At 41.7% G+C, this 14,121-nt stretch overlaps 1 protein-coding gene across 7 annotated transcripts in view; it reads right to left on the bottom strand.

Annotated features, from left to right (window-relative positions):
- The window catches only part of FBXO38 (F-box protein 38), a 50,231-nt gene extending 36,872 nt beyond the window's left edge, over nt 1-13,359 (bottom strand). For 6 of the 7 annotated variants that reach the window (XM_019624428.1, XM_019624429.1, XM_019624432.1 and 3 more), the window contains exons 1-3: nt 13,250-13,359; nt 6,709-6,899; nt 2,754-2,887 (exon numbers count right to left, since the gene is read on the bottom strand). In XM_019624428.1, coding sequence (XP_019479973.1) covers nt 2,754-2,887; nt 6,709-6,836 — 262 coding nt within the window. In that variant the 5' untranslated portion in view covers nt 6,837-6,899; nt 13,250-13,359. The other variant, XM_019624431.1, reaches the window with a different exon arrangement.
- Between the last annotated feature and the right edge of the window lie 762 nt (nt 13,360-14,121).

Genomic DNA, 14,121 nt, shown 5'->3' with positions numbered 1-14,121 from the left:
AACAAAAAAAAAATTTTTTTTTTTTTATGTTCATAAGGCTAACACAGCTAAACAATGGCTAAACAGAAATATATTCCTTGAGTAACAGAGGAAATGTGTTGGAAACTACATTTTTTCTGAGTTAATACTTTATAGTTGAGGCTTTTAACTTCTTATTGCCTTTTTTTGTTCTTGTTGCTGCTTTTAAGGCACAGAAATCTTCAATGAGGAACAACATACTTTTAACCCAGATAACCTGGACTATGTGACTGGTGGGTAAGGAAGGACCACCTACCTGATCAACACCACCTTCTTCCTCCCCCAAAAGTACTTTCTGGTCCATAAAACCTCAAGGGCTCTGCAGAGCACGCAACTAAAAAATGAGTAAGATATGATCCTCATCTTCAGGAAGCTTACAGTTCTAACCTAAATCCCATCTCAAACAAGATTCTCTTCATGTATCCATTTCTTAATTACTCTACCCTGGGTTCAACTATCACTCCCTGGACATGTTAGACAATTCGTTCTTTTGACAAAGACAGACGCGAGTTGCTACGAGAACATAAGTGATCCAATCTGAGAGGACGCTGGGCTGGCAGAGGGCTCCTTAGCTGTAAGGCCAGTTGTGCTCCCAGTGGGAATTGCCAGATGGAAACAGAGGGGGGCAGGTTACTTCCACAGTGGAAGGTGCTGGTGACATAAGTAGGGAGACAAGTCTCATACAGATGGTACTTTCTTATCTGGGACTTTTTGTTTTGAATGGAGGCAGTCAGAAAGCCAAGTGCTCATGAATGACAAATAAAAATATTAACACTCAAGAATAAAAATGAAGCCTAAGTCTTATACACTACAGTTTTCAAAGGTTGTTCTATTTGTACAGGGCTAGTCCAGATGATACGTTATCTTTACAATCACGAAACTGAAGATAAGAAGGCACCTCATAAATGATTTGGTCTCTCTAATTATAATAACAGTTCATATTATTACCTTATAGTCAGTATAGTAACCTTTACTGACTGAACTATTCAGTGTTAACCATTTTACATGGTTTCTTATCTATTCTTACAGCCAATGAAAAAGCTTACCACCCCCTTTACAAATGTTAAAAAGAAAAAGATCTTGGAAGAGTTTAAAAGCTACCAAGTGCCAGAGCCCAAATTCAAAACCAAGTCTGCCCACTGCCAACATCCATCCTCCCCACTTTTGTTGTACACTACATGTTGCCTCTCACTAAAACGTGGTTCAAGTTCAACCTCCTTGACAGAGATGGTGTGAGAATCCAAAGAAATCACATATGTAAACCATCAAGTACCGTATAAAAACCTTAGTTACACAGAGGACCGGGGTTTAAACTCCAGGGAACAGGTCCAGATGCATTGGTAGCAGGATTAGTGAGATCTTATTCTAGCCTACAGACTGTGTGCTTTGACTCTCTTTATATTCAGTGCAGGGACGGGAAGCTTTGGGCTCACAGGTATTTCTCATCGGAAGGAAGACAGCAATGGGCATACAAGCTCTTCTAAGACTGTATCACGTGGGCGCTCCACTATCCGCCCCTTTATACAGAGCTCTGATCCCTTCTCCAGGATCCCTGCTGGCCTAACCTGTCAGAGCAAATCCAATATAAGAAATGACCATCGTTTTCACACAGCCCTCATTTCTTCCCTCCTGCTATAAATGATCACACTCTGGAATAAGATGACTCCTGCTCCTATAGGATGGTGTCTTTAAAGTATTTAAAGGCATTGTGGTTTGCTTTCTACCGAGCTAAGCGCTAGCCTCAGGTCTTTGTAATCTTCTTCAAAGAGGTAAATATTGGTAAATAACTTTGGCCCACTGGTAAGAGTTACCAGCTGACAGATGACCCTCTTGCAAGGATACAGTACCCCAAACGGTACAATAATCCACCACTCCAGAGGTAGTCTCCATGTTCCACACAACAGGACAGACCAAGACAATTATCGCCTTAGCCCTTCACTTCTATGAAGGCTCCTGGCTACCCAGTCTCATCACATTTTCTAAATATCAGAATCTGGACATTGTCGACAAAAGGTGGTTTAAAAAAACATTTAAAATGGCTAAACAACAGTAAAAAAAAGGGCGGGGGGCACTAATGAATGGATTGGTGTTAACCAAAAAGAAGCCTGACTGGATCTTAATTTTAATTCTTGCCTTCCAGGTGTGTTCTGCTTAACAAAAGTCATCAATTTTCTTTCTTTGTGGTCTCTTTACCTGAAGTCCATTTGGTATGGTTTGACCTGCAACGCCAATGCCTTATTTGAGAATCTCCAAGACCTAATACAGGCCTTTTAGTAGTGCTAGAGAAATTAAAGTTCCAGAAGTGGAATTTCTGTGGCCTACTAGTGCAGCTTTACACAAACTGATACATATCTGTTTAACCAGAGGTACATTAAGGGGTGCAAGAAAACTATGAAAACCTGTAGGGTAGAGCAAAGACACTTTGTCTAACGTGACAGACATACATTTAGTTAATAAAAGGCTCAATTAATATTCTCTAATCATATACATTGTCGAACAGGCTGATGTAGTTCCTTAAGGGAGCAGGAAATGAAAACAGACCACTAAAACAGTAAAGCATCAGGCAAAATGTGTTGTATCAACCTAAACAAACCTAAATACTTGAGATAAAATCCTGCCTCCCTACTTATAAGGTGATTCCGATTGCCTATCTCAAGACAAGTAACATTTGATGGGAACATTACTGTTAGTTTCCAGTAGGGCTCCACTGTACCTTCCAGGCCAAATCTACTTACCACTTGGCATGTATTCCCACCACCGCCCTGCACAGAGATCCACAACCCTCACAACTCTCAGATACAGGGTCACTGCTTCCTTTAGCTTCCGGGAAAGACATTCCATACACATGATATCCTGCAGAGGGAGGTACCTTTGTGAGAGAAAGAAACTTGTATTTATCAAGTGGGTAAGTATTTTCCTCTCCCTGATGGGAGATTTTATTTCTTCCTCCATTCTCCAACCCCGTAAATGAAATAAGACCTTAGGAATTCACAGGGTTTTAAGAGTAACATGCATATAAGGCTTTTTATTAAAAACAGATAAAGTCAGCAAATATTTAAGTAATGCGTTCCCTACACAAGGCATTTGATAGAACTTCTCCTTTTATGTTTTTAAGGATAAAGAAAATCTCAAAAGACAAAATAAGGAAGAAAAATATCAGTAAAATTTCAAGGCAACTAATAAAGGAATGTGAGGAAGGTCAGAGAGAAATAATCAATTTGAACATGGCCAATGTTATTTCATAGCTTTTACAAAATCCACTTCCTGTGATGGCTAAAAAATTCCTCTGCTCCCTCACCACCGCCCAGAAACTCTACTATTTTCTCCATCAATAAATATGTATACTGAGTTTATAGTATATAATTTTTTCCCAGATCTTTTACCTTTTAGACCACACGCTCTGATAAAAGCATTGCATAAGCACTAAGTGAGACACTTCATCTGAATAACAATTTCCTATATCCAACCTCCTGTTATTTCTTCCTTCCTGAAACTTTTCAACTACCCTCTACTTTTGTTCTGTTTCCTGTAATACCAATATATATTTTGAAAGATCAGAAAATGTCTTTCTCTCTCTTTCTTAACATTCTCCATGCACACCTAGATTAATTTTTTTCTTTTTTTTTTCTGGTAAACACTACCCTTTATTGAGCTGGTTTGTCACAGACAATGTAAGGAAGTTACTGTTTCACAATTTTACAAGCTAGGTTGTTGTTTGCCTGCCACACAGCCTTCCCCCAATCCTTTTTCTCCTTTTTCTTCCCGTCTCTGCTCAGCTGAGTTCCCTTCCCCTCTGGCTATCAGGTGACTTTGGCCACTTTCTGCTGTTGCAAGTCCCCTAGTTCAATTCTCCAACACCCCTCATTGATTCCCTTAGCCCTCCCCACAACTCTCTAAATAGTCCCTTCATTAAATTATCTTCCAGTTCCAGCTGAGTGTATCTTGTTTCCTGCTAGAACCCTCACTGATATAGGTGCTATGACTCCATTTTGCAAGTGGTGAAACTGGCTCAGAAAAGATAACCTGCAAAAAGTCAACAGCTAGTTAAGTGGGAGGGAGAGCAGGGATGGCTCCACAGACGGGTCTAAGTCTAATTCCCAAAAATTAAGCTAATTCTAAAACAAAAGTCCAAGTATGCCTGCTGAATATTTCTCTACTCTATTTTTTCTACCTCTGCCCCTCTCCCTTCCTCTTTAAAACTATTTAAATCGAGAATCAAATCAAATTCTCTACAGGAAAAGCATTATTGCTAACTTCATGTACATTCTCCACAACTCAGTATAAGTAGCACAATTTTCAGAAACTATACGACTTAACATTTTATAACATTTAATGAAAAATATTGAATTTGTTTTCTAAATCAAGTTTGCCACTAAAACATTTTCCCCCAAAATGACTGTTATGCAAAATATTTGCCTGAGTTAATATTATACTCCCTTTAAATACAAACAGATCAGTAATCACCTGAAGTTTATCTTATATCATATTTGCCCTCAGAAAAACAAATGTATTTTTTTTTCATATATAGTCAATAGGCTGGAGTTCAAAAGGCAGATCAAATACATTTTAGAAAAGATGTGTTTAACATGGCACATAGAGCAATGGTTATGTTTCTTTTAAGGAAGCCATTGTTTTTCTTGTTTCATTAAAACATGCTAAGTACTACAAAATAACAACATGGGTCCTCAAATAAAAACTTTAGAAGCCTAAAAATAATCTTTTTTAGAATTAACACCTCATACCAAATTCAAGTGTTCAGCTTAGTTCTTCTTACATTCTGCCAACTGCTGCATGTTTTTTTACATTATAAGTAGGGTAACATCCTTCTAGATTCTTACCCTTCCATCTGAATATTGTCTGAACTGAAAAATTTTATTTGATCCATTCTCAATTTAAAAAATGGTACAATTTGTTCATAGCATGTCCTACCATTATTCAACAGCATCTAACACACATGCCTGGAAACAATTTTAACTGAATTCTTCTAGAATTTTAATAGCTTTATTGTTTATTTCATTGATGCATTTAGAATTTAGTCATCAGATATGAGAGATAAAAACATGCTTTTATTATTTTCTCCAAATAGTTTTGAGGTTGTAACATCATTGCTGAATAATCCACAAAATTCTTCCTCGTTGGTGTGAATGCCAAGTTTATCACAAACTATTATAAATCCCCACATATATTTGAGTCCGCATATGGAGCCTATATATAAAGCTTGTCTGTTTTACTCAACTGTCTGGATATCTCCTCCAATACCAAATTTTTAATTATTGTATATTTTAGAATATACTCGTATTTGAACATCTGGTAAGGTTAGACTCTTTTTCCAAAAAATTTAGCTATTCTGGCAGACTTCTTTCTGCCAGATCAACTTCAGTATCATTTTGTAATGTTAAAAAAAATAAAAAGTGTTATTTTATTGGGTTGTCGGAAAAGTCATGACGTATTTTTTCTATGTTTTTCATTGCAAAAATGAGTCATGACTTTTCCAACAACCCAATAATCAAGCCTTCTATGCCCAGATAGAACTGAAATAACAAAAACTACACTATGTGACAGAATAAGAAACCGCAGAAGACGAGGACTAATGCAAATTTATGTAAGAAAAGTGAAGTGCTCATGGGTCCCCAAAGTAACTCTGCTATCACTATTTTACAATTTCTTAAACTCACATACTCAATAATTTTTAAAAATTCAAAACATTTCTAAGAACTTTATTTATGGAAATTTCCCCTAGGTAAATAACCTAAAATAAATGAAAATCCAGCTTAGAAAAGTTCATTGTAATTGTATAAAAGAACTGGAAACAATCCAGACGTTAAGGAATCGTATCACAGGAATAGAACACAGTGACTAAAATGATACTTATGAAGACCATGTAGCAATATGAAAATCGGCAGTACACAATCAGAACCATTACCACTTACCAAACCTTTAAGCCATGCAATGTGTTAGGTGCTTCAAAAGCATTATCTCACTGAATCCTTATAATAACTTCTTTCTGTCTATCATTGGTCCACAGCTAGTAAATAAGACTCAGGATCCAAACTCAGATCTCCAACTCCAGCATGTTAGGAATTATTTGAATGGATAATGACTGAAAGAAGGGAGCAGGGGAAACTAGAATGACAGGGGTTTTGTTTGTTTGTTTTGGGTTTTTGTTGTTGCTTTTTTGTTTATTGTTATAATGCAGTTTGGATTAAAATATAATTTTAAAAAAGATTTTGAAAAAAGTTTATCACAAAACAACTTAAATATGTGCACTGCATATGGTAATGATGGGTATTATTTCACTAAACTTTTGTTTCAATCACTTACATACATGCATCTACTACTCAAATTGTGTGTGTCTCACTGCGGGTGGTAGTCAGAAAGTCAGAAACACTGCCTTATGTACATAGTACTGTAATAACAAAAGTCAACAAATCAGTAAGAACTCCAGGCTGTCTAATCAAACTTCCTGCAGCGAAATTAATACATATTCTCTACCTTCACCATCTGTGCTGCCCTATACAGTAACCACTAGCCACATATAGCTACTGCAACTGAGGAACTGGATTTTAGGTTTTATTTAACTTAAATTTAAATGCCATATGTAGCTAGAGACTACCATATTGGACAGCGTAGCTCTGGGATTTGTTTGTACTTACACATCCCAGGTAGGTGTATGTCAACCCAAAGTCTTACCTGAAAATATGGCAAAGCACTTCATGTGAAAGTTGATTCATATAGTCTTTCGTTTCATCTGATAGCGCTTCCTCAGGGATCTCATTATTCATGAGACAAGTTTTAACACTTTTCTTTCGTGGACCCATTGCTGCGTTATCTCCAGTATCAAAGAGCAAATCTCTCCTCTTGGTTACTTGAGTTCAAAGCACCTGAAACCAAGCAGAGAAGAGACTAAAGCACCCAACCCAGACACAGAAATTATCGCTAGAAATTATCGCCAGAAAACCTAGGTGAAACATTTCAAAATACAGGCAGGCGAAGGTAGTGGTATAGCAAATGGTACAGATCACATTCAAATTAATGAAAATATTACACAAAAGGCACAGAACATCGTTTTCTAAAGAGCAGTAGAGAATACAGAAACGCGTTATTTAGAATGAGTAGCAATCTAAGGAACCAGGGAACCTGGATTCTAATTTGTTCTCTCATGCTTCCTAGCTAATTTACTCAATTTCTCCAAACATTGATTTCTTCATCTGTAACGCAAGATCTCTCACTTCCCACAGTCACTTGATCGGCTGGCTATTCTTATCAATTTTGCCACGATACTGCTCTTGCATCCAATCCCACTGACTCTCAGGCCTCTATCAACCCTCACCCGGGCTACTGCAGTGGCTTCCAAAGTGATGGCTACCACTGTACCCCCAGGGTCTGGCACAAAGACCACCATACAGTAGGCCCACAAGAAATAATCTGCTGAATAAATGCTTACCACCACAAAGAAGCTAGTTAGCTTTTAAAAACATTTCTCTGATTGCAGATTAAGTGAAAATAGCAAGATGCTGAATTTGCATACAAAAAAAAGGACAGATATGTTTGTGTTTGCATGGGACAATTCTGGAAACATCCATGACAAAATATTAACAGTGGTTACCTCTGGGGCGTGAGAACAGAGGTTTAGGAAAGTAAGAAAGAGGCTTTTACTTTTCATATTCTCCACTGTTAGAACATTTTAGATTGATCATGTATATTATATTTCTTTAAAAACAAACAAAGACAAAATCAGCCTGCAAGTAATCCAGTTTCTAGGGTGAAATCTTCCCAATCTGGTCTCAAGCCACCTTTTCAATTTCATCTTTCAATCCTTCCCACTTGCTCCTCAGGCCACTCACTCCAGCCACACCAATATCCTCGGTTCCCCCAAACAAACACTAATCTTCCGTTCCTACTAAACTCTTAACTCTGACTCAAATGTCCTTCCCTTCCCTTCCTTTCATTTTTTTTTTTTTGCCTAGAAAACCACCATTTTTTTAAAAATCTGCCCTCAAACATCTAGTTTAAATGTTAAGTACGCTGAAAACTGCTGCTCACCCCCTTTCCTGAGCTGTCTGGAAGACTTAACATATGATTCTACTATAGCAATGTGTCTAGTCTTTTATTAGTTGTGTCTCTGCTGGGAAAAGGAAAAGATCTCAACTGCCTGCCTCTAAGTGATAAGTCCTTGCTCATAACAAATCCTCAGGTGACTGATGGATGGATACCCATGTCTTTCCATTCCTCCATATGCATCCAGTAGCTTCAAGGCTGCTGAGAACCACCATCTCAGGCTCCTATTTGCTACCACAGCACTCAATCTCAGCAACAAGCCCATAACCCTGGCAAACATGTACTCAGATTTGACTCCAATAAAGGCACATAACAAACAGCTACCCGACAGCATTTAAATGAGTCAACCAGACTATTAACCAGTATGGAGCAATCCAACCATGGATTAAGTCTCTAGCTGTCATATTTTAGCACATGCTTCACCTTTAAGCATCTCAACTACTCTAACCGTTCGATACCATGTTCTTGACTTTTCGTTCTTTAAGAAAAATCTTTCTTAGCCCTTCTCCCTTTCCCTCACCAAATCCGTACCACTTAATAATTTACATCCTCATCTTATGACTCCACCTTTTATTGTCCCTTGTTATTTTGCAATGCTGTGGTTTTGTGTGAATCAGACTTATAGCCCCATTTGAATTTTTAAACAAACATTTGCATTTTTAAACCAAATAGAGTGCACCTTAAATATCACTGAGTTTATGAAAGTTCACTTCTTTGGAACTCAGAAAAATATTTACTCACGGATATGACGTTATACAGCATCATATAGAGGAGGTTAGGCTTTAAGCAAGCCCCCAAAATTGGTTTGACCTACAGTAGGCACTAACACTCCCAAAGGGCCTAAATTAGAAGGACTAACAACATTTTAGGTGAATTTGTATGTGTATTCCTCCATATCACGCCTAGAATTGAAGACTTGGTCATGTAGCGAATACCTACTTGGCAGCAGGTGGAGCAGTGCCCCCTACTCCTAGTGTTTGGTGGGGAAGGGACTTGTGGAGATGAACACAGACGTAAAGAATAAGATCTCCATCCTACATGTATGTAGGGGCTTAACAGGTCAGGACCTACAGACAGGGGAAATCCATCAGTCCTTACCAGTCCAAGGAGGTGCCCCTGGAAATGCTCAGGACATCAAAAGCTTCCTTATTAAAGGACTCATTTATCTTCCCTTACCATCACTCAGACTCTATAAAGGACAGCAAAACTGTTTCAGCTAAAGTTGGCTTCATCTTTATTACGTGAAATACCAGCTAAGCCATAAGCACGTCATCCCAGGCATGGAATAATAGAGGTATGGGATCCCCGTATGAGAAGAAAACACCGTGCAAGCCATGCAAAGTCCCGAGTGATTATGGTGTCTCTCTTGTACATGAACTCTCTTAATTGCTTTTCATTTGCTGAGAGGAGGGATAAAAGCAAGTGTGCATAGAAAATTGCCACAACTAGCCTTCTATGTCCTGGTTTCTTCCTACCCTGATCTACTAAAAATATCGCCATTTGCCACTTGAGGAACTCAACAAAGAAGGGAAACCTCAAAGCAGCCGTAGGTTAAAGGGAAAGAAAAAAGGAGGAAAACTCCAGTTACCAGCAGTAGATAAAGATGGCACATTGCAGTTGGCCTAGCAGAGGAATCATGGCGGTTAAGGGCGAGGTGAGTATAAGTAACAGGTGAGTATAAATATGTGAAGACTATAATTTGCAGCAATACTTTATTTCTAGGGTTGGCAAGTTCTGGGCACTTAAGACTCTAAACCTCAAAGAAATGTCATTCTACAGAATTATAGACTCCCAGAATGTTAAATGTTGAAGGGGCCCTCAGAGACTACCTCGTCACACAGTTCTTAATTTTTTGTGAGCCACAAACCCATCTGAGATGATGACGAACACTGTACATCTTCTCCCCAAGAGAAAAGCAAAACATACACGCACCTGGGCTGTCTCCTGCTTTCCAGAGCTATGCCCCAGTGCTTGGAGATGGACTTCCGGAAGCTCTGACAGAACTCCTGCTGCCCGCCTTTTTCACAAATTCGCGTTTGTGGTCCACCTCATTTAGGCTCCCACACAGTCGCCTACCGCAGCCCTGGGCATCCTACAGTCCTTCTGTGGCTGTCTATTTAGCGGACCCTAGCCACAGGAAGCACCATTTTTGTCCTGGCGCCCCAATTGCATTCTAAGTAGTAAGCCTGTGTTGTTTGCATTTTTCTATAACACAACTCCTCGTAGGTCTGCTCTTCTTCCAACCCGCCAGTTCAATCTCCTCCCATTCCAAACAAAACTACACCAGCCTCTGCAAATTCAGTTCATTCTGGTTGTTCCCAAATGGATCCCAGTCTTTTAATCCTTAGCCCTCAAGGCTATCGCCACCTCTTGTAGGGGAGCACCAACATCTCCTTGCTTACAAAATTCCCTGTAATCCTCTATTTCCATTATAGAGGTTTGAACACTTATTGTTCACAATTCTCACAACCGCTGCTACCTATAAAAGACTTATATAAATTCACTTCTTTACTCCATACATGTCACAACTAAAAATCTTCCTACACCTGTTCAATCTTGTCAACATCCTCCTCCATCCTTGACTTATTCTACTAATTACTCCCTTCCCCAGATCACATCAGACCCTCCAGGATATTGGTTTGCCTCTTATTACACACTTTATAGGGCAAAGATAAATAAACTTACCTTATAACTAGCCAGAAACCTTAGGGATGTCTTATGTTATAAAATGTTCGTAATTCTGTATCAATCTCTCATTCTGTATCTAATTAATAACAATTCTATGGAGAAATCCCTCCTTTTCTTGATTGCTATTGTCTGTCTGTCTATCCATCCACCTACCAATCCATCTATCCTTTAAGTAATCCATCCTTCACTCAGTTATTTACTCCCTCTACGAGCTAGATGGTGACAAAGTCTTTCTTCCCATGAAGCTCACAGTCACGGTGGAGACAGATTCCACCCAGTTTCTTACAACTCAGTCATTTCAATTATTATAACTTAAATTACTTTTCATTACTCTCACCAAAAACACCTCTTTCCCACTGAAAACGCCCAAAGTCATCATCCTAACTGGCCAAGGTCTTCCCTGTCCTTCAAGTTTCTAATGCCTTTCTTCAGTTTTTACTGGCTTCAGCTTGCTCGTATCAAAGTCATCTTTCATGCCACTTAATTTGCTCCCATTTCTCACATCACAGATCTTCTATGTCTCCTACGTAGGACAGCCAGCCTCTCTTGCCTAAAGAAACCACACACCACCTCTACCAAGGTGCTCAGATAAAAAACAAACCAAATTATAGTGCCGAAAGGATCTAGGAATCATCCAGTCCAATCCTTCACTTTCCAGATGAGGAAAGTGAGGCCCAGAGGGGTAAGCTGGGTTGCCCTAAGTCACAAAGTCACAAAATACAACTGCAAGGATCCTGGTCTTCAGTTCTAGTTCAAGTCCAATTTTATTTCACTGTGTCACTTCACCTTACTGAAATCATTCTTTACCTAAAGATGACATAAAAATCACTGCATCACAAATTTTAAAGAGAGGGAAGAAGCCTTAGGGGTCACCTAAACCAGTGACGGTCAAAAATGAAAGTTAAGAATTACAAACACAGAATTTTCCATCTATAGGACTACATCTGTACTCTCTACCCCTCACGCTGACCCTCCCCCAGAAAATCATGGCCTTATAGAGCCATTATTTTATTCTTCAGTTGTGATGGGAGTGTGGGAAAGGGGATTAAGAACCAGGGGCCCGGGCCGGCCGAGTGGCACGATGGTTAAGAGCTGGCTTGGGATGCCAGAGGGCCCCGGTTCGGATCCCACATATGAGGGCCGGTGACACTGCCCTCCACAGCTAAGATGCTGAACAACAGCTCAACCTGGAGCTGGGCTGCCGTGAGTCGCCGGCGACGGCGTAGGCTGCACTCCCTATGGCAGTGCATTGCCATGGGCTACCGTGTGTAGCCAGCAGCCAGCGTGAGCGGCCAGCAGCCGCAGTGAGTGGCCGTCCAGAAGCCGGCGACTGATCTGCCTCACCCGGGAAGAGCGCAATGATGGTGCCAACTTGGGCCAGTGAAGCAACGTCCTCCACAACTAGACTGAAGAACAAAACGACAGCAACTTGTCTGTTCCCCTTCCCCCAATTCCCCAGCACTGTTCCCATCTCCCCAATTCCCCAATAAAAATCTTAAAAAAAAAAAAAGAACCAGGGGCCCAATTCAACACCTTCATGTACCAGATGAGAAACCTCAAGTCCTGAGAAAGGACGGAATTCGCCCAAAGCGAACCAGCCAGTGAACAGCAAGTTTTAAGACAAAAAAACACACCAAGGTCTCCTGGTTTTCAGATTGGTGTGTTTTACACTGCTGGTAGGGGCTCAGAAAACAAAGTCTTCAGGACAGAGCTTCCCGCCGCACAGGAACCTTCCTAAGCGCCCACTGGCCCTTGGCCGGCTTGGTGTCTGGAAAAAAACCATGGTAGACGTCTTCTCTCAGTCAACTCCTGGCCATACAGGATGTAAGGAAGACATGCTTTTCAGGTCTGTCTCTACGGAAAGACTCCGTGAAAGGAAGCTGAGAATCTGATTTTTCAGAGCTAGGAGAGACATCAGAGTCATCCAAAGAAACACTCATTTTACAGAGAAGCAGCCTTGCCGCAGAAAAGCTAATGGCCCTGGGCACAGGCCCAGAGGGAGTCGGTAAGGCTAGGACTTGGGGTTCCTGACCCCAGAGCTGGCCGCCTCCTCGGAAAGATGTATCCGTTGGGTCCTGCTCGGCACATCCCCTCAGTACGCGGACTCCAGGCCTCCTTCAAGGTACTGGCTTCAACCTCTGACTTAACATCAAAACCGTAGGACTGATTCATGACGCCCGGAGTGGATGGGGTCCCAGAAGCTGTCGAAGCCAAACCCCCTCGTTTAGTTGGAAGACATCGAGACCCACTGAGGGTTTTGTACGCTGGGATTTTGAGCCCGATTCAGACAAGGTGGCAAACCTCGCAACCAAGGCCTAGAAGGCCAAGAACCACAAACCCAATCCCTGCTTTTCCCGGGAGCTCTAGGCCCGAAGGGGACACGAGAGCCCAGGAGATCGGGAGCCCCGGAGCCCCCAGCCCCCCGCACACACCCCGGGCTCTGCGGCCCGCCTCCCGTCCCCTGGCCCACCTGCCGCCGCCTTACCTACGCCGGGCCCCGGTCTGTTATTGTGGTTGAGAGGGAGGGAGAATCCCGACCGACGTTTCCCGCGGCCCCCACCACCGCGACGCTTCCGCTTCCGCTGCCGCTCGAGCGTTTCCGGAGTGTTGTCATCCGGGGCTGGGCCCGCCCCGGGCGTCCATGTTGGGTGTGGGACGCTGGCGTCGCTGCACCGCAACCATGTTAAGAGTGGCATTTCGGAGAGGACAGGTGTGGAGGCGAAAACAGTCCTTCTTTCACGTGACAGCGTCGCCGGGCGGGATGAGCCTAGAGTCTGACACCCGGGAATGAGTCGTGACTCTGCGATTACAGCTGTTTTGACTGAGAAACTGTATTTAGTGGTCAACAGGGCAGGCTTTCGGACCCGAAAAAGCTGGTTCCAAGTGTGAGTGCCTGCCCTTCACTGGCCGAGACCCACCTCAGGCACTTCAACTCTAAGCCTCAGGTTTGACAAGTGAAAATGGACATCATGGTGGTACCTACCTAATGAACCACTGCAGAATTCAGCAGCTGAACACGACTTGTTGTGATCGTCATGATTCTGTGGTTTGACTGGGCTCAGCTGGGCAGTTCTAGTTTGAGGTCTCTTATGCATTGGTAGCCAGATGTCAGCTGAGACTAGCTGATCGCAGGCTCACACGGATGTTATGGTGTTGGCAACTCAGGCTGGAAGCCTCCTAGGAGTTCCCGCACAGCTAGCTATCAGAGCGCCTGCACATGACCGCTCCCCCTGGCTGGGGTGTCGCGCAGCAAAGTGCTGGGTTCTGATAGGAAGCACTCGGACACAGAGTGCAGAGAGGGAGCAGTTCCAAGCAGTACTGGAGGAAGCCACAGGACAGCACTTACGATCTAGCCTT

This window comes from Hipposideros armiger, unplaced genomic scaffold (genome assembly GCF_001890085.2).
Source record: "Hipposideros armiger isolate ML-2016 unplaced genomic scaffold, ASM189008v1 scaffold_590, whole genome shotgun sequence".
Taxonomy (NCBI): domain Eukaryota; kingdom Metazoa; phylum Chordata; class Mammalia; order Chiroptera; family Hipposideridae; genus Hipposideros; species Hipposideros armiger.
Note: the sequence above shows the minus strand (reverse complement) of the source record. Positions and strands in the feature narration are given on the sequence as shown.